At 44.3% G+C, this 25,949-nt stretch overlaps 2 protein-coding genes and 1 pseudogene across 3 annotated transcripts; 1 reads left to right on the top strand and 2 right to left on the bottom strand.

The window, feature by feature from the left end:
- Positions 1–14,764: 14,764 nt before the first annotated feature.
- LOC139832600 (uncharacterized) lies at positions 14,765–17,061 on the bottom strand (annotated as a pseudogene).
- Positions 17,062–18,074: 1,013 nt separating this feature from the next.
- On the top strand, positions 18,075–19,851 carry LOC127306343 (protein NOI4-like). Of its 2 annotated transcripts, none has more exons than XM_051336956.2 (3): positions 18,075–18,248; positions 18,464–18,679; positions 19,573–19,851. In XM_051336956.2, the coding sequence occupies exons 1-3, from the start codon at positions 18,243–18,245 to the stop codon at positions 19,612–19,614; spliced, it is 264 nt and encodes an 87-aa protein (XP_051192916.1). In that variant the 5' UTR covers positions 18,075–18,242; the 3' UTR covers positions 19,615–19,851. The 2 variants fall into 2 exon arrangements, with proteins under 2 accessions (XP_051192916.1, XP_051192915.1); XM_051336955.2 differs by having other exon boundaries at positions 19,570–19,851.
- A 216-nt stretch (positions 19,852–20,067) lies between these two features.
- On the bottom strand, positions 20,068–25,419 carry LOC127306342 (cellulose synthase-like protein E2). Its single transcript, XM_051336954.2, has 8 exons — positions 25,047–25,419; positions 23,124–23,445; positions 22,803–22,943; positions 21,996–22,127; positions 21,675–21,887; positions 21,334–21,552; positions 20,823–21,170; positions 20,068–20,732 (listed from the first exon to the last, which is right to left on the bottom strand). Exons 1-8 carry the CDS (start codon positions 25,346–25,348, stop codon positions 20,190–20,192), a joined length of 2,220 nt encoding a protein of 739 aa, XP_051192914.1. The 5' UTR covers positions 25,349–25,419; the 3' UTR covers positions 20,068–20,189.
- Positions 25,420–25,949: the final 530 nt, after the last annotated feature.

The raw sequence follows: 25,949 nt of genomic DNA, 5'->3' as shown, positions 1-25,949 counted from the left end.
TACCCTGATGTGTTTCCGGATGATCTACCCGGTATGCCCCCGGACCGGGATATCGAGTTTATCATCGAGTTAATCCCCGGAACTGGACCCATCGCCCAGAGAGCCTACAGCATGAACGCAGCCGAGCTTGTGGAGCTAAAGAAGCAAATCGATGACATGTTAGCCAAAGGTTTGATTAGACCAAGTGCATCCCCCTGGAGATCCCCCGTCTTGTTTGTCGACAAGAAGGATGGTGCAAATCGTCTATGCACGGACTATCGTAAGCTTAACGATGTCACCATCAAAAACAAATACCCCTTACCCAAGATCGAAGATTTGTTTGACCAACTCACCGGGTCCCGAGTTTTCTCGAAGATAGATCTTAGAACTGGATACCACCAACTGAAGATCAGAGCCACCGACATTCCAAAAACTGCCTTTACCACCAGATATGGGTTGTATGAGTACAACGTCATGTCGTTTGGACTGACCAATGCCCCCGCTTATTTCATGAATCTCATGAATAAGATCTTCATGAACTTCCTGGACAAATTTGTCGTTGTTTTCATCGACGACATTCTGGTCTACTCCAAGTCCGAAGAGGAACATGAACAGCATTTGGAGATTGTTCTAGAAACCCTTAGACAGCACCAGTTGTATGCCAAGTTTAGCAAGTGTGAGTTTTGGCTGGAAGAAGTTGGATTCCTCGGACACATCTTGTCTGCAGGAGGAATTGCCGTAGATCCCGCCAAAATCAAAACTGTTATGGAATGGAAAGCCCCAACCACACAAACTGAGGTCCGTGCTTTTCTTGGATTAGCCGGATATTACCGCAGATTTGTCGAAGGTTTCTCGAGCATCGCTCGACCAATGACCCAACTGCTGAAAAAGGACAGAAAGTTTGAGTGGACCGACAAGTGTGAAGAGAGCTTTCAACAGCTCAAGAGTAGACTGACAACAGCCCCAATCCTGATCATGCCAGATATCGCAAAGCCCTTTGACGTATATTGCGACGCCTCCAAGACTGGACTTGGATGCGTGCTTATGCAAGAAGGCAAGGTTGTATCCTACCTGTCACGACAACTCAAGCAACATGAGCAGAATTACCCAACCCACGACCTCGAGCTTGCAGCCGTGGTCTTAGCCTTGAAAGTTTGGCGTCATTACCTCATGGGTAATCGATGCGAGATCTACTCCGACCACAAAAGCCTCAAATATATTTTCACCCAGAAGGAGTTGAACATGAGACAACGCCGATGGATCGAATTGATCAAGGATTACGACATGGAGATTCACTACCACCCCGGCAAGGCCAATGTGGTAGCGGATGCTTTGAGTCGACTGCCGTGCCAGTTGAACTCCATGCTCGCAACCGAACAGCCCAGTTTGCACCAAGAGTTTGAACAATTCAGACTTGAACTCGTTAGTGAAGGATTCCTAGCCAGCATAGAACTGCAACCCACCTTGGTTGGTCAGATCAAGGAAGCCCAGAAAGACAACGCTAGCATTGACGGAATCAAGAAACAGATAGCCGAAGGAAAAGCCCCCGGATTCACCGTAGACGAAGCCGGAGTGCTGTGGTACAAAGAACGTCTCTGCGTACCATCGGACTCTGACTGGAAAAAAATCATCTTGCAAGAAGCCCATGACACCCTTTATTCCATCCACCCCGGAGGTACCAAGATGTACCAGGACCTGAAAGAACAATTTTGGTGGCACGGAATGAAGAGAGAGATCGGTAGCTATATCGCTAAGTGTGACATATGTCAGAGAGTCAAGGCAGAACACCAAAGACCCGCTGGACTGTTGCAACCCCTTCAGATTCCAGAATGGAAATGGGACTCCGTAGGAATGGACTTTATCACCGGACTGCCCAAATCCAGCAAAGGCAATGATTCCATATGGGTAGTGGTCGATAGATTGACCAAAGTCGCCCATTTCATCGCCGTCAAAACCACCTATCAAGGCCCCAAGTTAGCTGAACTTTACATCTCCAGAATAGTTGCTTTGCACGGAACCCCCAAATCGATAGTGTCTGATAGAGGATCACAGTTCACCTCAAGGTTCTGGCAGAAGGTGCATGAAGGACTAGGCACTCGCCTAAATTTCAGCACCGCCTATCACCCTCAGACCGACGGACAGACTGAGAGAGTAAACCAGAGATCTTGGAAGACATGCTTCGAGCATGCGTACTGGAATACGGATCCAAGTGGGAAGACTGCCTACCTTACGCAGAATTCTCATACAACAATAGTTATCAAGCCAGCCTACAGATGGCCCCCTTTGAAGCCTTGTACGGAAGGAAGTGCCGTACCCCCCTGAACTGGTCAGAAGTCGGAGAGAGTCAAGTTTTCGGCCCAGACGTTCTTCGTGAAGCTGAAGAGAAGGTTCACAAGATCCGCGAGTATCTCAGGATTGCGCAATCCAGACAGAAGAGCTACGCCGACAAGAGACGTCGGGAGATGACCTTTGAGATCGGAGATTTCGTCTATCTCAAAGTATCCCCCTTGAAAGGGATGCAAAGGTTTCAGCTGAAAGGAAAGCTTGCACCTCGCTATGTGGGACCTTTCCAAGTCCTCAGCCGCCGAGGTGAAGTATCTTATCAACTCGGAGTTGCTCGAAGAAATGTCGGCTGTGCACGACGTTTTTCACATCTCACTTCTCCGGAAATGTCTTGAAGTCCCTGAGAAGACCGAAGTGTTCAAGAACATCGATCACCGATCGGTGGATATCAACCAGGATCTGACTTACCGCGAAGTGCCGATTCGCATCCTAGAAGAAGCTTACAGAACCACCCGCACCCGAAGCATCAAGTTTCTGAAGATCCAATGGAGCAATCATACCGAGGATGAAGCCACCTGGGAACGCGAAGACTTCATGAAGAAGGAGTACCCAGATCTCTTTAGTACCTAACTTTCTTTTTGATCTCGGGACGAGATCTTTTGTAAGGGGGAAGGGTTTGTAACACCCCAAATTTCAATGAAAAGAAAGTTAGAGAATTTGTAAAGCAAAATTTCAAACCAACAAAAACTTTTCTTTTGCATATAGTACCATGCATAGGACTTGTGCATTTGAGTGATATGCCATGATGATTGCTATTACTTGTATTTGATGTGCTCTAAAACCCTAGAGTGACCCTATGAAGATCACCAACCAAATAAATCAAAGAAGAAGAAAATCCATAAAATACAAAACCCTAAAAACCCTCACATATGCCCTATGGCATTTTTTATAAATTTTGACCCTAGACCTATTTGGTCTTCACCATTAGTTGAATAATGTTATTAAACACTTATTACAACTTTTGGAACCAGGGTTGCACAATTCAAATGAATTTCCAACACTTTTCCCACTCACATGTGATGATGGCCAAATCTGCCAATTTTAGTCTGATCACCACTTTGAGCCCCTGCAATTCAATTTTCTCAAATCCATTCTTGCTAACTCCTTGCACCATTTCAAAGTCAACATCAAGGTGAACAACTTTGATGAAGACCACCCTGCCAAATTCATCTTTGATCACTAGCTATGCTCATCCAAAGTTGCAACTTTATAACAAGTTCAACAATCTTCACTTAGCCATTTTGGCCAAATTTTGAAATCTAATTTTTCCACCACCACCTCAATTCATCTCTGGTCAATTACAACTTATCTCAACCTTCACATATCACAAACTTTCACCTTTTGAATTATTTCCAATTTGGATAATTTTGTATTTTCCAAATTTGAACACTATTCACACACTATAGCAAATAGTGATCTACTCAAACTAACCTACCCCAACTTGCACCCAATGGTTCCCCTGCCCCCTCTAACCCTAAATGAAACATAGTGGAGCTAAGGAGGAGGAGCTAGCTTGCATGGCATGGCCATGCCGGCCATGGCACCACCATGCCGAGCCTCCCCCTCTCTCCCTTGCTCGCCAACCCTGGCCCCCTCGCCACAGCACGCCACCACACTGCCTAGCCTCGCCTAGCACAGCCCTGGTCGAGGAGGAGCTCGACAGTCGCCGGAACACACGCGCCCAGTGGTGGCCGCGCCATGCCGAGGACGTCGCGAGCGAGCGCCGCGGACGCGCCCTGGACACGCGCTGCCTGGCCACCTCGAGCACGCCCTGGACCACCTAGCCGCGAGTTGAGCATCGCCGCGTCGCCACGCAGCCACCAGACATGCCCTCGACCCCGACCCGTGCCCGCCGCCGCCGGAGACGACGAAGCGATCCCGCGACCAGCGCGGCAGACACGGACGCAATGCTTCGCCCACAGACGCCGCCCGACCGCGCCATTGCCACCTACAGATTCGCCTGGACGAGGAGAACACCGTAGCACCCTTGCCTAGCCCAACACCTCGCCGGAACCGCCGCACCTCGGTCGACTTCTTCACGGCCACGCAGCACCCTTGGCCATCTATAAATACGGCGTTCCCTGAACGAAGCTGAGCACACCATCTCGTTCACCATCCTCCACTGCTTCTCCTCCACCCAACCACTCGCTCGATTGTCGCCGGAGCTGCTCCAATTTGAAGATCGGAGCCCGCCAGTACCGCACCTCGCCGCCGTCGATTGGAGCCGATCCAGGAGTTGCCGCCGGTGCCAGGAGCTTCGCCGTCGTCCACATCTACATCACGCACACTGCCAGCCACCGCGGGAGCCCTGGTTAGCACTCCCACCCCCTAGCGCCGCCGTGCCCGTAACCCTTTCTCGCCGGAGAAGACGATGGCTCTGAGCCGTCGATCTACTCTCTAATCCTACGCTCCACGTCGCCCCGTACCGGTTCGGGTTTTAACAGCCACTGACGCGTGGACCCCACGCTGTCAGCACGCCGCGCGTCTGTGGACCGTGGTGGGCTGGAGTGGGCCGTTTTAATTCAAATCGGCCCAGCTTCGTTTTCCCGCCGGCCCTTTTATTCAAAATTCGTTTAAATCAATTCCATCCAAATTCAATACTGCCCAAACTTTGAAATTAAATAGTTTCAAATTGGCTAAACCAAATTTAGTGAATTTTATATGGTTAGAAAGCCACTGAAATTCTCTACAACATGCCACTGGCCTCTTGGTCAAATTCTTTGTAGAATTAATTTGACAAAAATAACAAGTCAGGGACTTTTCCCTATTCAAATAATTCTTAAAAATCAACCAAAATAGATATTAAGTTAATTCCAACTCTAATAGCTCACTTTTGACTTACCCTAATTGTTTATGCAATAAAATGGTGTGGTCACTTTGCATGATCATGCCATGGTTTAATGAATGGATATTTTGACTAGTTTAACTAGTTGATATTATCCAAAACTATTAAGGTTAAATGGTGTGAAGTCTTATACTTCATTTAAACTTGTCTCACATGAATTCATGGGATGTTTAGACCCCTGGTTCCAAACTCTCTTATATGAATTACTTGAGATTTAAATCAAATAGAAGGTTATTTAAATGGTATGAGGTGATCCACCTCATTTAAATCTTTTTCCCAAATAATGATGATGAACATTTGACTTAGGTCAATATGAGTTCATCCCTGATTGTTGGAGAAATTAAATCTTAAGAAGATTTCAATGAGAGGAGATTATTTCTCAAGAACCCTATGGAAACTATCTTTTACATATGAAATACAAAGTCCATTTAAATCCCACAACCCATGCACCCTAGTTTATTTAATTGGTGTGCATAGAGTAGTTTGTGTGTTTATTTGTGATGTATGGAATAGCCATTGAATTAGTGAGTAATTTTACTCGTATTCAAATTTAGACGGTAGCACCGGAGAGTACGCCGAAGAAGAAGGTTGCTACCAGGAGGAGGAGGAGGAACAGTTTGAGAACTACCAAGGCAAGCTAAAATACTACGCAAGCTTTTATTCTTGCAAAGTGCAAAGCCCCCTTGGGGCAAGACCCATGTTTCTTATCTTTTCTAATGTGAACCCATCCCAAGTTTTTACTTTACAAGTTTTTACTTGTTTTCTAAATGAGTTACTTTTATAGTTAACTTTGGTCATAATACAAGTTAGTTATTAGAGTAGTGAGTTAGTCTCTTCCAAGCAAAGCAAGGTAGCACCCCTCATGAATTAGAGCTAGTGCTAATGAACTAAAACTTGACTACTCTAGATGGGAACTTTGTGTTTTTGAAAGGATTTTGAAACCTTGGAATGAAGATGCATTCCATTGAGTGATTTTGAAGGTGAATATGACCAAGAGAAGATAGTGATTTTTGATAAAACATGATGTTGGTTTGAATGCGATACCTTTCCAATTATCAAGTACCCCCACAATACCTGATTATGGGTAGGGCTTAACTGGAAGTTTATGCGTCTTAGTATGGGTTCCCTCTAAACAAGCGTCATCGGGGTTATGCCGAAAGCTGCCTCTACCACAAAAGAAACAATACGATATGATGCGAAATGAGGTGAATGTCCGGCCCAAGCCCTGTGCAGTTCCCAGGCTGACTGACTGTCTTCACTGGGAGGCCAAGCTCATGGGGAGAGGTGCTCATACTAGGGTTCGTAAGTGAAAGGTTATGGTTGATGATCCGCGTACTGTGTTACGATTATTCGGGGAAATCCCGACGGATGAAATCAAATGTTGTGGCACAAGTGTGCAACCTCTGCAGAGTGTAAACCTATTCGAATAGCCGCGTCCACGGTTACGGACGGTTGGAAAGGCCATACAGTTTCCGATGTCATATCTTTGAAAATGATGTTGAAAGGTGATGGTGAAATGACTTGTGGTGGATTGAATTGAAATCACCACTTGAATGGTGGGAATGACACTAATGTTCCCACTTGAGTTAGTTAGCATTTGAGTAAGCTTTTCTCAAAACTTTGTGAACCAAAACTAGCTTTATGCAAATAAACTAGAGCTTAGCAAACCCTACTAGAATGTCTAGCACTTACATTAGTATTACTTTGCGAGTACTCAACGTACTCACGGCTTTGTCCCTGGCTATTCAAATGGCCAGAGTATGAAGATGACCAAGGAGATGACCAGCAGGACGCCTACGACAACTAAGCGCCTTCCGACGTCAAGCGTTGGCCTGTGGACTAGAGAGTCCTTGTATCTTACGCTTCCGCTATGTTGAACTATGAACTTGTGTTTGTTCGTTGATCAATAGATCAACTATTCGTGTAATATGGATCATGTGATTCCAATTTGTAAGACTTATGGTTTGTAATGAATGATGACTGTGATACTTAACTATTATGCCTCGCAACAACAATATTCCTGGGATTGCGATGTATGACATAATAGGCATTCGGACTTAAAAATCCGGGTGTTGACAAGCACGCGTCCGTTGGGAACCCCAAGAGGAAGGTGTGATGCGTACAACGGCAAGTTTTCCCTCAGTAAGAAACCAAGGTTTATCGAACCAGTAGGAGCCAAGAAGCACGTTGAAGGTTTTTGGCGGCGGAGTGTAGTGCAGCGCAACACCAGGGATTCCGGCGCCAACGTGGAACCTTCACAACACAACCAAATTACTTTGCCCCAACGTGACAGTGAGGTTGTCAATCTCACCGGCTTGCTGTAACAAAGGATTGGATGTATAGTATGGATGATGATTGTTTGCAGAAAACAGTAGAACGAGTATTGCAGTAGATTGTAGTCGATGTAAAAGAATGGACCGGGGTCCACAGTTCACTAGAGGCGTCTCTCCCATAAGAATAAGCATGTTGGGTGAACAAATTACAGTTGGGCAATTGACAAATAAAGAGGGCATGACCATGCACATACATGTTATGATGAGTAGTGTGAGATTTAATTGGGCATTACGACAAAGTACATAGACCGCTATCCAGCATGCATCTATACCTAAAAAGTCCACCTTCAGGTTATCATCTGAACCCCCTCCAGTATTAAGTTGCAAACAACAGACAATTGCATTAAGTATGGTGCGTAATGTAATCAACGAATATATCCTTAGACATAACATTGATGTTTTATCCCTAGTGGCAACAACACATCCACAACCTTAGGGGTTGCTGTCACTCCCCCAGATTTAATGGAGACATGAACCCACTATCGAGCATAAATACTCCCTCTTGGAGTTACAAATATCAACTTGGCCAGAGCCTCTACTAGCAACGGAGAGCATGCAAGATCATAAACAGCACATAGATGATATTGATAATCAACATAACATAGCATTCACTTATTCATCGGATCCCAACAAACACAACATATAGCATTACAGATAGATGATCTTGATCATGTTAGGCAGCTCACAAGATCCAACAATGATAGCACAATTAGGAGAAGACGACCATCTAGCTACTGCTATGGACCCATAGTCCAGGGGTGAACTACACACACATCACACCGGAGGTGACCATGGCGGTGAAGTGTCCTCCGGGAGATGATTCCCCTCTCCGGCAGGGTGCCGGAGGCGATCTCCTGAATCCCCCGAGATGGGATTGGCGGCGGCGGCGTCTCTGGAAGGTTTTCCGTATCGTGGCTCTCGGTACTGGAGTTATTATCGACGAAGGCTTAAGTAGGCGGAAGGGTAGGTCAGGGGCGACGCGAGGGACCCACACAACAGGCCGGCGCGGCCAGGGCCTGGGCCGCGCCGCCCTAGCGTGTGGGCGCCTCGTCGCCCCACTTTGTTTCCTCCCCGGACTTCTGGAAGCTTCGTGGAAAAATAAGATCCTGGGCGTTGATTTCGTCCAATTCCGAGAATATTTCCTTACTAGGATTTCAGAAACCAAAAACAGCATGACAAGAATCGGCTCTTCGGCATCTTGTTAATAAGTTAGTGCCGGAAAATGCATAAATATGACATAAAGTATGCATAAAACATGTCGGTATCATCAATAAAGTGGCATGGAACATAAGAAATTATCGATACGTTGGAGACGTATCAGCATCCCCAAGCTTAGTTCCTGCTCGTCCCGAGTAGGTAAACGATAACAAAGATAATTTCTGAAGTGACATGCCATCATAATCTTGATCATACTATTGTAAGCACATGTAATGAATGCAGCGATCCAAGACAATGGTAAATGTAATGAGTAAACAATTGAATCATATAGCAAAGACTTTTCATGAATAGTACTTTCAAGACAAGCATCAATAAGTCTTGCATAAGAGTTAACTCATAAAGCAATAATTTCAAAGTAAAGGTATTGAAGCAACACAAAGGAAGATTAAGTTTCAGCGGTTGCTTTCAACTTGTAACATGTATATCTCATGGATATTGTCAACATAAAGTAATATAATAAGTGCAATATGCAAGTATGTAGGAATCAATGCACAGTTCACACTCTAACCCCACAACATAAAAGTTGTATCTCTTCTTGAGATGGAGAGAAATAGGTGAACTGACTCAACATAAAAGTAGAAGAAAGGCCCTTCGCAGAGCGAAGCATTGATTGCTATATTTGTGCTAGAGCTTTGGTTTTGAAAACATAGAGAGTATAAAAGTAAAGTTTTGAGAGGTGTTTGTTGTTGTCAATGAATGGTAGTGGGCACTCTAACCCCCTTGCCAGACAAACCTTCAAAGAGCGGCTCCCATTAGACATTTTTATTTTTGGGTGGCACTCCTTCCAACCTTGCTTTCACAAACCATGGCTAACCGAATCCTTGGGTGCCTGCCAACAATCTCATACCATGAAGGAGTGCCTTTTTATTTTAGTTTTATTTAGATGACACTCCTCCCCACCTTTGCTTTCTCAAGCCATGGCTAACCGAATCCTCGGGTGCCGTCCAAAAATCACATACCATGGAGGAGTGTCTATTTTTGTAACATTATGAAGGTTAATTAATTTGGGACTGGGAATCCCATTGCCAGCTCTTTTTGCAAACTTATTGGATAAGCGGATGAAGCCACTAGTCCATTGGTGAAAGTTGCCCAACAAGATTGAAAGATAAACACCACATACTTCCTCATGAGCTATAAAACATTGACACAAATCAGAGATAATAAATTTTGAATTGTTTAAAGGTAGCACTCAAGCAATTTACTTTGGAATGGCGGAGAAATACCATGTAGTAGGCAGGTATGGTGGACACAAATGGCATAGTGTTTGGCTCAAGGATTTTGGATGCATGAGAAGTATTCCCTCTCGATACAAGGCTTAGGCTAGCAAGGCTATTTGAAACAAAAACAAGTATGAAGTGGTACACTAAAACTCACATAAAAGACATATTGTAAGCATTATAAGACTCTATATCGTCTTCCTTGTTGTTCGACCCTTACTAGAAATTATCTAGACCTTAGAGAGACCAATTATGCAAACCAAATTTTAGCAAGCTCTATGTATTTCTTCATTAATAGGTGCAAAGTATATGATGCAAGAGCTTAAACATGAGCACAACAATTGCCAAGTATCAAATTATTCAATACATTCTACCAATTACTACATGTAGTATTTCCCGTTTCCAACCATACAACAATTTAACGAAGAAAATTCAACCTTCGCCATGAACACTATGAGTAAAGCCTAAGGACATATTTGTCCATATGCAACAGCGGAGCGTGTCTCTCTCCCACACAATGAATGCTAGGATCTATTTTATTCCCACAAAACAAAAACAAAAACAAACAGACGCTCCAAGCAAAGTACATAAGATGTGATGGAATAAAAATATAGTTTCACTAGAGGAACCTGATAATGTTGTCGATGAAGAAGGGGATGCCTTGGACATCCCCAAGCTTAGACGCTTGAGTCTTCTTAAAATATGCAGGGTTGAACCACCGGGGCATCCCCAAGCTTAGAGCTTTCACTCTCCTTGATCATATTGTATCATCTCCCTCTCTTGATCCTTGAAAACTTCCTCCACACCAAACTCAAAACAACTCATTAGAAGGTTAGTGCATAATCAAAATTCACATGTTCAGAGGTGACATAATTATTCTTAACACTTCTGGACATTGCACAAAGCTACTGAAAATTAATGGAATAGAAAAATCCATCAAGCATAGCAAAACAGGCAATGCGAAATAAAAGGCAGAATTTGTCAAAAACAGAACAGTCTGTAAAGACGAATTTCTAAGAGGCACCAGACTTGCTCAAATGAAAATGCTCAAATTGAATAAAAGTTGCGTACATATCTTAGTATTACTCACGTAAATTGGTATAATTTTATGAGTTACCTACAGAGAATTAGGCCCAGATTCGTGACAGCAAGAAATATGTTTCTGCGCAGTAATCCAAATCTAGTATGAACCTTACTATCAAAGACTTTACTTGGCACAACAATGCAACAAAACTAAGATAAGGAGAGGTTGCTACAGTAGCAACAACTTCCAAGACTCAAATATAAAACAAAAGTGCAGTAGTAAAATCATGGGTTGTCTCCCATAAGCGCTTTTCTTTAACGCCTTTCAGCTAGGCGCAGAAAGTGTGTATCAAGTATTATCAAGAGATGATGCATCTACAGCGGGGTTTGGAGTTTTCTCAACTATGCATTGTAACTTATCTATGTAAGTTTTAGAGGCTCCCTTTTCATTAGTCTTTGGCTTGCTACTCTCGTCAAACAAATTTTCAGGAACAATCCAATCAAAATTCTTTTCTAGTGCCTCGCACATTCCCAAGAGCTTGCAAGGTATTGATGTTTTAATATCCCCCTCATAATTAACTTTATTATTGTACTTTTGTCTATCTTTTTCCATCTTTTCAAGGGTGCTAGCAAAGTTTGTATAAGAGCCAAGCATATTATATTTAGTAAAGACTTTTCTAGCTTCTCTTGCTACATCACCAAATTCTTTAAGAAGGGTTTCTAAGACAAAATCTTTCTTTTCTCCTTCTTCCATATCACCTAGTGTAAGGAACATATGCTGCATTACGGGGTTGAGGTTAACAAATCTAGCTTCTAACATGTGTACCAAAGAAGCAGCAGCAATTTCATAAGTAGGAGCAAGTTCTACCAAGTGTCTATCTTCAAAATCTTCAACCGTACTAATATGAGTGAAAAAATCTTCTATATTATCTTTCCCAAGGATAGACCCTCGGCCTACCGGTACATCTTTAAGAATAAACTTAGGAGGAAACATGATGAAATAAGGAAAGCAAATGCAAGTAACTAATTTTTTTGTGTTTTTAATATGGAGAACAAGATAGTAAATAAAGTAAAACTAGCAACTAATTTTTTTGTGTTTTGTTTTAGTGCAGCAAACAAAGTAGTAAATAAAATAAAGCAAGACAAAAACAAAGTAAAGAGATTGGAAGTGGAGACTCCCCTTGCAGCGTGTCTTGATCTCCCCGGCAACGGCGCCAGAAAAAGAGCTTGATACGCGTACAGCACGCGTCCGTTGGGAACCCCAAGAGGAAGGTGTGATGCGTACAGCGGCAAGTTTTCCCTCAGTAAGAAACCAAGGTTTATCGAACCAGTAGGAGCCAAGAAGCACGTTGAAGGTTGATGGCGGCGGAGTGTAGTGCGGCGCAACACCAGGGATTCCGGCGCCAACGTGGAACCTGCACAACACAACCAAATTACTTTGCCCCAACATGACAGTGAGGTTGTCAATCTAACCGGCTTGCTGTAACAAAGGATTAGATGTATAGTGTGGATGATGATTGTTTGCAGAAAACAGTAGAACGAGTATTGCAGTAGATTGTAGTCGATGTAAAAGAATGGACCGGGGTCCACAGTTCACTAGAGGCGTCTCTCCCATAAGAATAAGCATGTTGGGTGAACAAATTACAGTTGGGCAATTGACAAATAAAGAGGGCATGACCATGCACATACATGTTATGATGAATAGTGTGAGATTTAATTGGACATTACGACAAAGTACATAGACCGCTATCCAGCATGCATCTATGCCTAAAAAGTCCACCTTCAGGTTATCATCCGAACCCCCTCCAGTATTAAGTTGCAAACAACAGACAATTGCATTAAGTATGGTGCATAATGTAATCAACGAATATATCCTTAGACATAACATTGATGTTTTATCCCTAGTGGAAACAACACATCCACAACCTTAGGGGTTGCTGTCACTCCCCCAGATTTAATAGAGACATGAACCCACTATCGAGCATAAATACTCCCTCTTGGAGTTACAAGTATCAACTTGGCCAGAGCCTCTACTAGCAACGGAGAGCATGCAAGATCATAAATAACACATAGATGATATTGATAATCAACATAACATAGCATTCACTTATTCATCGGATCCCAACAAACACAACATATAGCATTACAGATAGATGATCTTGATCATGTTAGGCAGCTCACAAGATCCAACAATGATAGCACAATTAGGAGAAGACAACCATCTAGCTACTGCTATGGACCCATAGTCCAGGGGTGAACTACTCACACATCACTCCGGAGGTGACCATGGCGGTGAAGAGTCCTTCGGGAGATGATTCCCCTCTCCGGCAGGGTGCCGAAGGCGATCTCCTGAATCCCCCGAGATGGGATTGGCGGCGGCGGCGTCTCTGGAAGGTTTTCCGTATCGTGGCTCTCGGTACTGGAGTTATTATCGACGAAGGCTTAAGTAGGCGGAAGGGTAGGTCAGGGGCGACGTGAGGGACCCACACAACAGGCCGGCGCGGCCAGGGCCTGGGCCGCGCCGCCCTAGCGTGTGGGTGCCTCGTCGCCCCACTTCGTTTCCTCCCCGGACTTCTGGAAGCTTCGTGGAAAAATAAGATCCTGGGCGTTGATTTCGTCCAATTCCGAGAATATTTCCTTACTAGGATTTCTGAAACCAAAAACAGCAGAAAACAACAACTGGCTCTTCGGCATCTTGTTCATAAGTTAGTGCCGGAAAATGCATAAATATGACATAAAGTATGCATAAAACATGTAGGTATCATCAATAAAGTGGCATGGAACATAAGAAATTATCGATACGCTGGAGACGTATCAGGCACCGATTTGCTTGGTACTCTGTTTAGAATGCGAATTGCGATTTTTAACGCCTCAATCCAAAATCCCAATGGTAGGGTGGAATAACTCATCATACTGCGCACCATATCCATAAGGGTATGGTTGCGCCTTTCAGCTACCTCATTCTGCTGAGGTTCGCTTGGCATCGAGTACTGGGCGACTATTCCAAATATCATGTAGGAACCTTGCAAAAGATCCAGGGACTTGGCCATATGGAGTATGTCAACCGTAGTACTCCCCTCCACGATCAGACCTGACTATCTTTAATCTTTTATCATGCGGATTTTCAACTTCAACTTTGAATATTTTGAATTTATCCAACGCTTCTATTCTTTCTTTTATTGGATAAATACAACCATATCGGGAGTAATCATCCGTGAATGTTATGAACGAATCATATCCATCCACACTTTTCACAGAAAATGGTCCACATATATCGGTGTGAATTATTTCTAGTGTTGCTATGCTTCGATTTGCTCCCTTTTTAATTTGCTTTACAAATTTTCCTTTAATGCAATCGATGCATTGTTATATATCTGAGAATTCTAATGGAGAAGAATATCATTTTTAACGAGTCTTTCTATTCTCCCCTCGAAATATGGCCTAAGCGACAGTGCCATAATTTTGATGATTCATCGGTTATTTTTCTTTTGTTTTGTTCTTTTTCCGACGCGGGTATTTGTTCATTCACTTTACACACAGACAATACTTTTTCACGCAAGGATAGTAAATAAATCTCATCATGGAGTAAAGCAACCCCAAAATAAGTATTATTACACCATATGACACATTTTCCATGTCCAAAATAACATTGATAACTGTCTTTATCCAAGCGCGATACACTTATTAAATTTCTATGTAGGGAAGGAACAAATAAGACATCTCTAAGCAGAATAGTCAAGCCAGCAGCTAGCTCCAAGAGGACGTCGCCAACAGCTTCAACTTCTGCTTGAATTCCATTCACGACTTCAACGCATCCTTCGCTTCTTTTCGTAGTCTGCGTCGAATGGAATCCCTGTAAAGAATTTGCAACATGAACAGTTGCACCTGAGTCAATCCACCAAGTAGATTTCAAAAACTGTGTATACAGGGATTCATTTACAAAGGAAAATAAATTGTTACATCTCTTTGCCATTATTTCTTTCAGACAGTCAGGACAGTCTTTCTTGTAGTGCCCTGTCTTTTGGTAGTGAAGACATTGATCTTTGTTCACTGGCATTTGCCTCTGCTGGATCTTCTGATGATGCTGCATTGGGGCTTTTGCATATGGCTTTGAAGGAGAGCCGTTGTTGCTTTGTGTGAAGGGCCTTTTCTTATTGTCCTTTACATAATTTATGGAACCTCCATTCTGTGCCTTGAGCTTATCCTTCTCTTGCACACACATGGCAATGGTCTTTTCAATGTCCCATTTTGCAGGGTTCATGTTGTAATTGACAACAAAGTTGTCAAACTGTGATGGCAATGAAGCCATGACCAAGTGAACCAGAAGTGCAGGCTTCAGCTGCAAGTCAGCATCCATGGGCTTCAGCTTTGCAGCCAGGTTACTCATCCTGAGGATGTGCTCCCTGATGCCATGTGCACCTCCAGTGTACTTTTCTGTCACCAGCTGCTTCAACAACTGGGTAGCATATGTCTTTGAAGAACCAGTGAACTAGCTCTTTATCTTTTCCAAGTACTCCCCAACGGAAGCACATTCTGCAATTGAGTCCACGATGGCGTTCTGAATTGTATTCTTTATGAATGCCATGCACTTTTTATTGGCAGTCTGCCACTTTCTGTTCTCTAAGGTGTAGGACATCTCCACATGAGCATGGTCCCTTTTCCTTTTAGCCCATGCATCCTTGTCATCTCTGACAGGGTCAGCAGGCTTTATGGTTGCGGTGTGTCAAGCACCCAGTCCACCTCAGCACATACGAAGGCGAAGTCCACCTTCTTCCTCCACTCTGTGTAGTTATCCCCTCTCAGGGTCGGGACATCCTTGATGCAGCTCATCAAGTAGTACCCTCCTAAAAACCACAAAGAAGTGAGAACAGTATAATTGCAAATTATAATCAAACGTCGGTAGGAATTTAGGACATGCAACTCTTAATGCTAATAAAACTATATCACCGTTGGGCAGAAATAGAGGTAAATGCACATATCATCATCGCAACAAAACCATGGTCATGTCATTACTAACGTTGGTCCAAAAAATAACAGAACCATAATTGTCACAATAATCACTTTTATTTAACTTTGAATTTTAACTATCACTTTGCATTTAAAAATGCTCCTTTTCTATTTGCAGCGGAAACTGTGAATTAAAACTTTTAACTTTTTAACTTTTCAGAGGCATATCCTTTACTTTCTAATTTCTGAACAAATATTTCGTTGGTCCTATTTATTTAGAAAAAACTAGACAAAATTTGGCCAAAAAATGACCAAAAACTGCCTAAAAAATTGCCTCTGTAAATAATAAAACAGCAAAAAACTGTAAAACTATCGCGGCCCACGCGGCCCACACGCGATGAGCAGCGAGCAGCAACGCGGCGCCCACGCGGCTGGCAGACGCGGCCTTCACGCGGTGCGTCCTGCTAACGGGCCTGCTGCCGCGGCCTTCCAATGGCCCGCCCGCGGCCTGGCCACGGAGCCCACGCGGCCCACACACGTCGCCGACGTGGCCCGGCCATGGTGCCCACGCGGCAAGCTTTTCTGGCCGTCGGATCGAATCCGACAGCGGCCCTTCACTTTCTGCCGGTGTAAAGAGACGGCTGAACGCCGCCCCCTGTGTAACCCTAACCCTAGAACATTTGCCCCGGTAACCCTCTCAGCCTGTCTGTCTTTGCTCTGTGGCGGCGGGAGGGAGACCACGCGCGCGCCCCGCTCCTTTGCACTAGCCAGGCCGGCGGCGGCAGCAGCCCGCGCCTGGCCCGTCCCGCTCGCTCTGCCGATGACGACGGTAGCAGCCAACGCCTGCCTCCCTAACAGCAGCCTCCCACTCGGCGCCGCCCGGCCCAAAAGCCGGCGACAGCTCGACGGCCACGACCACGGGGAGAAGCAGCAGCGCCCCCCTATGCCTCTTGCCAGTGAGTGCGTCCACCCGAACGGTGGGCGCACCGCCGTCAAGGGATGCAGAGGTGGTGTCTTTCTTTGCCGGCGACCGTGAACAGCTTCAGCAGCCGCATAGGTAAGCCAGTGAGGTTCCTTTTAACTTTTCTTTGCCCCCGTCTCACACATACCACGGCAGCAGCAAGTGGAGAGAAGATAGTTCTTCTTCCCGGTGCATTGGCTTGCCGATGCGCACCTGGATGGAGAGGAACGGCGCGGCCTTGCGGCGGCGCTTACTTTGCCGGCGGCCCGAAGCCCTGGCCGGTTTCTTTTCTTTTCTCTTTTGTTACTGGGACGATCTAGGGTTTGCTTTTTATTTCTACCGAAAAGATCTACAACTACTGCTCTGATACCAATGTCAAATCTCTAAGATCAACTAGCAGTAGATCTAAGTCGATAGATCCAACTCTGTGTGTTAAAAGAACATGTACTGTGAGAGAGGGAGAGATCCAGAGGGGCTGAAAGTTACCTTCTCCCTTTGAGGATGATCCTTCGGGCGTCGACATGGTGGTGACGGTGGTGGCGTGGGCGAGGTAGTGGCGGCGGTGGCGGAGCTTCCCGTCGGCACAACGCTAACCCTAGATCGGATTGGTATGTCGGTGGGTCGTACGGCAACGCAGGTAAACCTCGTACTGCGAGCCGCCGGCCCCACCTCTCTTTATAGCGTTGGCGACATGGACCCACCAACCATAACGGATTGGGCGCCCCGATCAGGGCGCAGGTCAAAGGGGGCCCGGTGGGCCGTTGGACCCACTCGGGAGAGATCAATCTAACAGTACCATCATTCGTCATCGAAAAGTAAATGCAAGAAAAAACAAAAATCATCCAAGCATAGGAACGGAGGGTAAAAACATGCACCAGATGCTAATCACACCATAATTAATCCTACTTAAATCAACATTTCCCTTAGCTAAATCATGGAGCATTTCCCTAATCTCGAAGGCTCACCTCATTGAGGAGTTCCTAAAAGGCAACAGGGAAATCATCAGGTTATCGTTCTTCATTTCCAAACGTAGGTTTTTTTTTTTGAAGGATTCCAAACGTAGGTTTGATCCAACTAAAAACCAGAGATTTGTGTTAGAAAAAAAGCAAAACTAATTGCGTTTGAAAATCTGCTTAATTTTAGGCAGCGTCGCACATGCAAAGCATGCATGCGGTTAGCGAGGTATAAGTAGGCGGAGGCGGATGCCCGCTGCGCCCCCCAATCTTCTCCTTCCTCCGGTTTTCCTTGCCTGCCTTTCCTCTCATCCCGGGGGAAATTTTGCCCCGAAAAAAACTTCTTGCGCTTCATTTCCATTCAAGGGGGCAAAATTTTCTCTCGCGTCTCCAGCTGAAGCGAACCGCCTCCCGTCAACAACCATGTCGGTGAGCGCCATGCATCCATGAAGATCAATCATGTGTTGTTCAATCTTGTGTTGCTGGAATGTAATGATGCAGAGGCCCGGGATCTTCACCTCTTCCAAATTAAAAGTGTTGTTGTTAGATGACCCATCGAATCGAGATGCATGGTTTATTCCATCGATCTCGCAGTCAGCTGCCATGCGTTAACAAATGCCGATCGATCTAATTTCTTTCTTCAGATGGAAGCTGGTCGCACCATCCCCAAGTTCGGGCAATGGGACGTGAACAACCCGGCCTCCGCCGACGGGTTCACGGTTATCTTCAGCAAGGCCAGGGATGAGAAGAAGGCCCCCGTCACCAACGTGCACAAGATCAACAGGTCTACCGACAGCAAGGACGGTAGGACCGAGAAGATGAACTCCTACAACAACAACAACTCCAGGGCCAATACATCGGTACACCTCCCCTCCAAAGTTTAAAATAGCAGCGACTATTTCCCCGCACTAAGAAAGCTATGGCAAAGAGCTAAGCCATTTAGCGTTTTCTACAAAACAAGAAAACTACTAGAAAAATTAGGCATCAAATGATCCTATCATCTATAAATACGAAAAGAAATTCAATGATACAAACTTGTACTGAACAATAATGATAATTGTAGTAATAAAAATGGTGCACGAATGCATATTACATACATAGGTCTAACTTTCGAATCAAATATGGAAACACTTTGGACTTAGCGGGAGAAATAGCGCTATTTATTTAGCGTTTTAGCACGACTTAGAGCATCTCTAGTGGCTCCTCTATATGATCCTCTAAATGTGTATAGATGACCATGAGCTGAAAAAACGCTTCCAGTGGCTCATCTAAGTGGCCATCTAAATATAGAGGACCATCCATTTCCTCTACTCATCCTCCAAATTTGGAGGACGGAGCGAGGACCATCCAAAGCAAAATCCTTCCCCGCGCACACGTCCCCACACACCTCTGAATCAAGAGGTCCACTTGACAGTGACTATATCAAAAATATAGATGGTCTAGATATAGACGTTCCACTAAAAAACTTAGAACATCTAAAAGGGAATCTTTATAGATGGTCATCTATATGGAGATATAGAGGTCCCCATTTAGAGGAACCAAGAGATGCTCTTAGGAACTATTAGCGGGAGATTCTATTTAGCGCTAAAAGGCTGTGATACCGCTGTAGCGAGAAGAGATAGTGCGCTATTTGCTCATCTCCATCGTAAATCTCCACCCCAAAGGGAGAGATGTTCTCTTTATTTTTTTGTCTTGCGGATTCATTGTCTAGCTTGTCTTAACCTGAAGCATCTGAATGCTTTTCTTTCAGAAGAAATGGTTCTGCTGCGTGTCGCCGAGCCCAACGCAGCCTTGAGCCAGGAGGAGGAAGGGATCCAACGGAGTGTCGTGCAAATGCGATGGGATGGAGGAGAGGAGTGTCAGTGCCGCTGCTTCGTTTATAAACATACTACTATCGTACACAAACACACACTTGGCCACTTCGGAGATGAGATGAAATGTTGATGTAATTCTGTGATGGTTGTACGTGGCCCTGTTATTGGCACGGCACGACCGTTATATACACTTTCGCTTAAGAAACTTGCTCATACAATACTGGTATATCTGCTTTGAGATGTTCTTAGCTGCGTGCCTCACCTCATGTTCAAGCCGTGGCTTCAATGGGGGTAGATTGAGCCCCATTCGACGTGGAACCTGGCCTTCACAACCAGCAGGTGATATGGCAGAAGTTTATGAAAAAAATGATGCGTCAAGTAGTTGTTAATCTTATGGGCGGTACCCTCATAGACAGAATGTCACACCATTGTCATAACTGCTGAACAACATGAAGTTACCGTGTATAGATTAATTGTCTCAAATTGTCCCCCCTAAGGCTCAAACGGACCATTCAGCATTCGTGTCTTTTTTATGTAGTTTCCACACACAATTAATTCAGATAGCTTGTAGGCAGAGCGACGATACGAAGCAAAGGGAAATGAGAGTGACAAAAGAAGGCAGGCTTCCACTGTCCTTGCGGAAGAAGAGCGCCTCATAGACCGGGGCATTGATGGCCACTATCGCCGCGCAAAGAACGGCCTGCAGGAACAAAGGTCCCAAACCTTCTGCACCTTCACGCCACAAAACTCTACCCAGTCCGACCACCATGCACACCAAGTTGAACAGCGCGATTGTGGAAAGGATCACAAACATTCCCGAGATGGGTCCAAACTCCATCTTCCCCTTCTTGTACCTCTCGAGAGCCTGAGAGTCGTTGACCTTCACTGTCAGGTCAAATCCAGACTCAGAGACACCCAGCATTCCCCCAATCGTGTCAATGGCCGCCAAGAGGTACGAGGTGGTCCTTCGGAAGAACCACATCCTCTGTGCGTTCCACCACTCCACTGCAGTGTCACCACATTGCAGTGACTCTGCTAGGCTGCAGGAGTATGCAGCCACCGCGACGTATCCGAATGGAATGATCCAGGGGCTGGTTATCTGAATGAATTGCAGATGCAAGCATTGTGTCAGAATTGAACCACTGTACATAAAAATGAGCTTGGAAATATACTGTACAACATAGATTACCTCAGGGAACACAGAGACGCCACCAAGGAAGCAAAGAGAAGGGATGATGGCATAGTAGAAGGTGGGAAAGCTGTTCAGGGCCCAGAAGCCACAGACTGAGTAACCCATTTGAAGACCCAACTTGATCTTACCATGGCCTAACAAAAAGGGGCTATAATTGGAGAGGGATATTTGGAGGAACCCTTCTGACCATCTCTTGTGCTGAATCAGGATCTGGCCTAGTGAGGTAGGGGCCATGCCTAAGAAGCCCTTTCTGGAGGGGTTGTAGTAAATAGATCTCCACCCACGGCATTGGATTTGCAATCCTGTGATTACATCCTCCAGTGGGCACCCATATCGAACTCCTTTCTGCAATTCAGAAACACAAACTCATCAACATGTGAATATGCGATCTGTATAATAGGAAGAACATCATTCAGGCTTTGCCAAGGCATTTTTATATACGTTCATTAAAGCATGTAGATCAAGCAAAAATGTTCGTATTCATATTTGTAGAAAGAGATAAAGAGACCTCAATGCCCCACAGGGTGTCATGCTCATACGTGCATGTCACAAGTGACTTGGACATTTCTTCCAGCTCATCAGCATTTTGTTCTGTCCCCACCCCTCTAGCCCAATCTTCCTTGTAATCTTTACTATATATTTTTCCACATAGGGTCTCTCTTCGATGGAAGCATCCAGTGCCATAGTAACACATTCCTCCCCATCCATCCAAGCAAGGGTGATCCAACTGAACATTAATTCAATGAAATAACAAACAATATTAGTCTCAATTGATGCATTCTACAGCTTGGAACATTGGTCTGTCCTCCACTGAAATTTTAAGAGGTGCAATATCATCTTTCTATTGACCTCATTGACAACGTTGATGGGATTGCCGTAGATGTCATTGTGCACCACATTGTCAAAGTTCTGAGGGTACTGCACAAAACCGATATCTTGACCTTGCTCTTCATCTAGGAAGAAGCACAATGCATCTCTGATGGACTCCGAATTGTTAGAGTACATATCACAATCAACATTCATAATGACTGGGCTGTTGCTTATGACCGAAGATACCCTTATCTGCACAAATGAATTTATTCGGGATTTATTGAAACACAATGCAACTTTATTCCAAACGGCAATTCTTGAAAAACATTGACTATACCAGACAGAGAACAAATGGCCTACCAAAGCATTTAACGACCCAGCTTTGAAGTTATGTTTTTCCTGAGGTCGCTTCTCGCGTGCCATATACACAAGTGTTGGCAGTACATTTCCATCCACATCAACTGCCTTCCGTTCATCTCTATCAATTAGAATCTAGCAATGGTGAACAATTTGATCAGATGGGATCGCCAAAATTATGTAGACAAGAGAGGTAAATTTCATCATTACATTACAGTTCCTGTGAAGATAGATTTTTCACTGGATCAATATCAACCATTTCAGGCTTGTCTTGCATCAGGCTGAATGTGAATTAAGCCAACCAAGTATTTGTGCTTTTATTTTCACGTTCTGAATTGCCCAATCAATTGGGCAGTTGGATAATAAGAAGATAAACTACAGTTGTATTTTAACACAAATATGATGCTTAGTGCTTAAAGAATAGTAAATATTCCGGTGTACACTGATTAATTTGCACTTCTATAATCAGGAGACGCTACAACAAGCAGTGTATATATTTTTCCTTTTCTCTCCGAATTCTAGCTTCCCAGAACGAACATGGAACCCCCTTTTAGAATCGTTAATAATGGTGAAATAGATTGCCTAGAATTGTTCGCCATAGGTACTTGATAAATATACAAACATTTTTTTGTCCACAACACTTCAATTCAGCAACATTCTTATATGTCAGTTATAACCAGTTCACCTCTGTATTTGCTACACAAGTTGCTTTTCAGACTTATCATGGTTATCATATTATTTAAAATTTTGAAACCAATTGCTATGTACTTCACCTAGCAGTCGGACTCTGAAAAAACTACGGATTTTTACCTGGACAATTGAAGGGTGATCTTCAGAACTTATCGTTTCATTCCATTCAGAGAAGCCTATGCGATTGGACTCTGGAACCTCGGGAATCTTGCCTGAATGTACTACTGAGCTCACATGATCTGTCAGATCTTTGTACATCTCCTGTAATTCAGAAAAGATAAAAAACATCTAATGAGAAAATTATGGGTTGATTTCACAGCCTTACGGAAGGCCAGCAGGCGCCCTCGCCAACTTATATTTTATCACGATGTAGCACAACAGCATTTCTTTTGAGATAAGCACATTGCATCAGAACACACGCAAAACAAGTTTGTACTCTACCTTCATGCGAAGCGATTCTTGAGGGCTACAAGCATCATGAGGGGTAGCTGCTTCGGCAAAGTAGGCAGCTGGTGACCTGGGTTCCACCTTGTAATTTTTGCAAAATGGAATCCAGTGCTTTGCAAATTCAGATGCCTCATAAAGAGCATAGAACGTTACAGCGGAACCAGCATCATCGGATAAATATACGTTTAGCTTCTCTGGTGGGTAGTCATAAGCCATAACAGATAGAACAGTGGAGATGACAAGCATCGGTGGCTCAAGAGCTGGGTCCGCTGTACACACAAATATGTCCACACCGGGAAGCTCGTCCTCGCCATAGCTGTTTGTAGCCAGTGTTTTAGCAAATCATTCACCACTTCACCAGTGACATAGATAATAGAGTCAAACTAATTTTGTTCATGCGATGTTGTTATGCAGATATCAGTTATCTGAATTATGTAATCAGCCATGAATGTATAGTATTACAATATCCATGGAGGACCTGGATGGAGCATTACAGTGTCAGAGTTGGTAGTAGTCATAACTCCTAGCTGAAATACATCTATATGATGAATCATATTCTAGCATGGGTAATTTTGTTAGCAGGCATGATTCTATGTTATGTATCATATTCTAGCATGGGTGCTACGGTTTATTTGTATCCACAACTCTGTTACTTCGGGCCAACTGAAAAGAATCAGTAATCTGGTGGTGTCACATGCCAAGTAGGCAAGTATCTTTAGTACTAGTAGAAATCTACAAACAGTTATCCTCGAGTATTGTTTATTTCTTCATAAGATAATTCTCAAATTGCCTAATATATCTGGGCAAAAAATATAATGTGACAGATCAGCGTGTACTTCTGGACCACATCTGGATTGCAACAGAAAATGTGTGAGGTGCTAGCAACACTGCACTCATACACTACATTACAGAGTTTCTTCTCGATGTCAGATTATTCATTAATAATTACACCCTTCATGTCACAGATCACAGATTCCAAGTTGCTTGACTTGCCGTGATTCAGGAATGGACCATGAAGCCTCTAAAGTCAGGCCTCTGAACTAAGATGGCCCCCGAAATTTACTTGTCCAGCATCCAGCCCAAGCAGAATAGGGTCCATGTAATGTTGCTCATGCAATGTTGTTATGCAGGTAATAGAGTCAAACTAATTTTATTCATGCGATGTTGTTATGCAGATATCAAAAATCTGAACTGTGTAACCAACCATGAATGTTCAGTATTACAGTATACATGGAGGTCCCGAGTGGAGATGGAGCACTACGGTGTCTAGTTAGGTAATAGTCGAGACTCCTAGCCGAAATACATCTAAGTAATTAATTAATCATATTCTAGCATGGGTGCGATGGTTTATTTGTATCTACAACTCTGTTGCTTCGGCCCAACTGAAAATAAATAAATAGTATACTAATCTGCCAGCTATAATACTTAGAAGCACAAAGCCAAGAATATTTATCCACGAGTTAATGCTATTTTCTATTTCTTCAAAAGATAATTCTCGATTGGAATTGCCTAACATGGGCATAAAATAAAATGTGACAGATCAATGTACACTTTTTTTTTTTCAAGAACATGCAGGATTGCATGTCATGTCATTAAGGTTCAGTGTACACTTGTGGAGCTCATCTGGAGTGCTATCGACAGTGCAGTCTTACACTACATGCAAGTTTTAATCCCGGTGTCACATGATCCATTACTAATAAATACGCCTTCACGGATCTCAGATTCCGAGTTGCTAGACTTTCTGCGATTCAGGTTTGGATCACGAGGTCTCGAGAGACAAGCCCCTGAGCTTACATGGCCGCCAACCCAAAATTCTACTCGTCCACCTAACCATTTCGTCAAACACTGGCTCTGCATCCAGCGCAAGCAAAACAAGATGCAAAAAAAGCAAGCAAGCAGCGGAGATTAGCCACTCACCTTTCGGCGAGGCGGTCCTTGAAGGTGGTGCGGCGGATCGGGTTCCACCGCACGGAGAGGGTGAGCACCCAGTAGAGGCCGAAGAGGACGTCGGCCACGAGCAGCCCGAGCGAGGCCCGCCACCCCAGGCTGTTGCCCTCCCTCGGCGGGATGTGGGTGGCCCTGTACACCCATATCAGGAGGATCCCGGCGAAGATGGTGCACGCGTACAGCCGGTACGCCACCATCCGCTTCGGCCTCTCCGTCGCGAACAGCGGCGGCCTGCCGCCGGCGGTGGCGGCGGAGATGCTGCTCCCGGCCATCCCTGCTAGTGCTAGTGCTAGCGAGAACGCAAGTGTGGAGGGAGCGGGTGGTGTGGGCCCTGGACTCCTGGGTCAGAGAAGTGTGGGCGGCTGTGTAGCGGCTGGTCAACGCTCTGTAGCAGCCGTCCCTGAGTTAAGACTTTGACAATCTTGACAGTCTTCGCACTGAGTTATGGTTTGCACTCGACCTGTTCCTTTCCATTTTGCACTTGTGCAACTGCTTAGCCGCCACCATCTATCTGTGTTTGTGTACTTTGAAAGAATCGAGTGAAGGAACAGTGAAACAAATTGTTAAACGAGTTTGCTAATGTCTATCTTCCACGAGAAATGATGCACTTCCTCCCGTTTAAAATTGTTTCCTAATAATAGATATATCTGAACATATTTGTTATGAAACACAAGATCATTTTTTTGGGTGGCCAAATAACCTTACTAGCTTTCTTAAAAATCAAGTTTACTAGCTTCCTTGATAGCTAAGTTTATTTTTTTGATAAAGGGAAAATATTAATATTAAAAGATATCAGTTGCACCCAGCCTCTGCAACAACGCAACACTCTAATAGCAGTACGGATGCACACAGCCAAAAAAGAGAAAATAAAAC

The sequence above is a fragment of the Lolium perenne genome, chromosome 6, assembly GCF_019359855.2.
Source record: "Lolium perenne isolate Kyuss_39 chromosome 6, Kyuss_2.0, whole genome shotgun sequence".
NCBI classification, from domain to species: Eukaryota; Viridiplantae; Streptophyta; class Magnoliopsida; order Poales; family Poaceae; genus Lolium; species Lolium perenne.
This window is presented reverse-complemented; position numbering and strand designations above follow the sequence as displayed.

Excerpts from the sequence above, each read along its gene's own strand:
- LOC127306343 (XM_051336955.2), top strand. Across the intron at positions 18,680-19,569 it reads ACTCCAGGGCCAATACATCG|AAGAAATGGTTCTGCTGCGT; the intron begins GTACACCTCCCC and ends CTTTTCTTTCAG.
- LOC127306342 (XM_051336954.2), bottom strand. The coding sequence starts at position 25,348 with ATGGCCGGGAGCAGCATCTCCGCCGCCACCGCCGGCGGCAGGCCGCCG. Across the intron at positions 21,888-21,995 it reads CTGGGTCGTTAAATGCTTTG|ATAAGGGTATCTTCGGTCAT; the intron begins GTAGGCCATTTG and ends TCATTTGTGCAG. Across the intron at positions 21,171-21,333 it reads ACACCCTGTGGGGCATTGAG|AAAGGAGTTCGATATGGGTG; the intron begins GTCTCTTTATCT and ends TCTGAATTGCAG.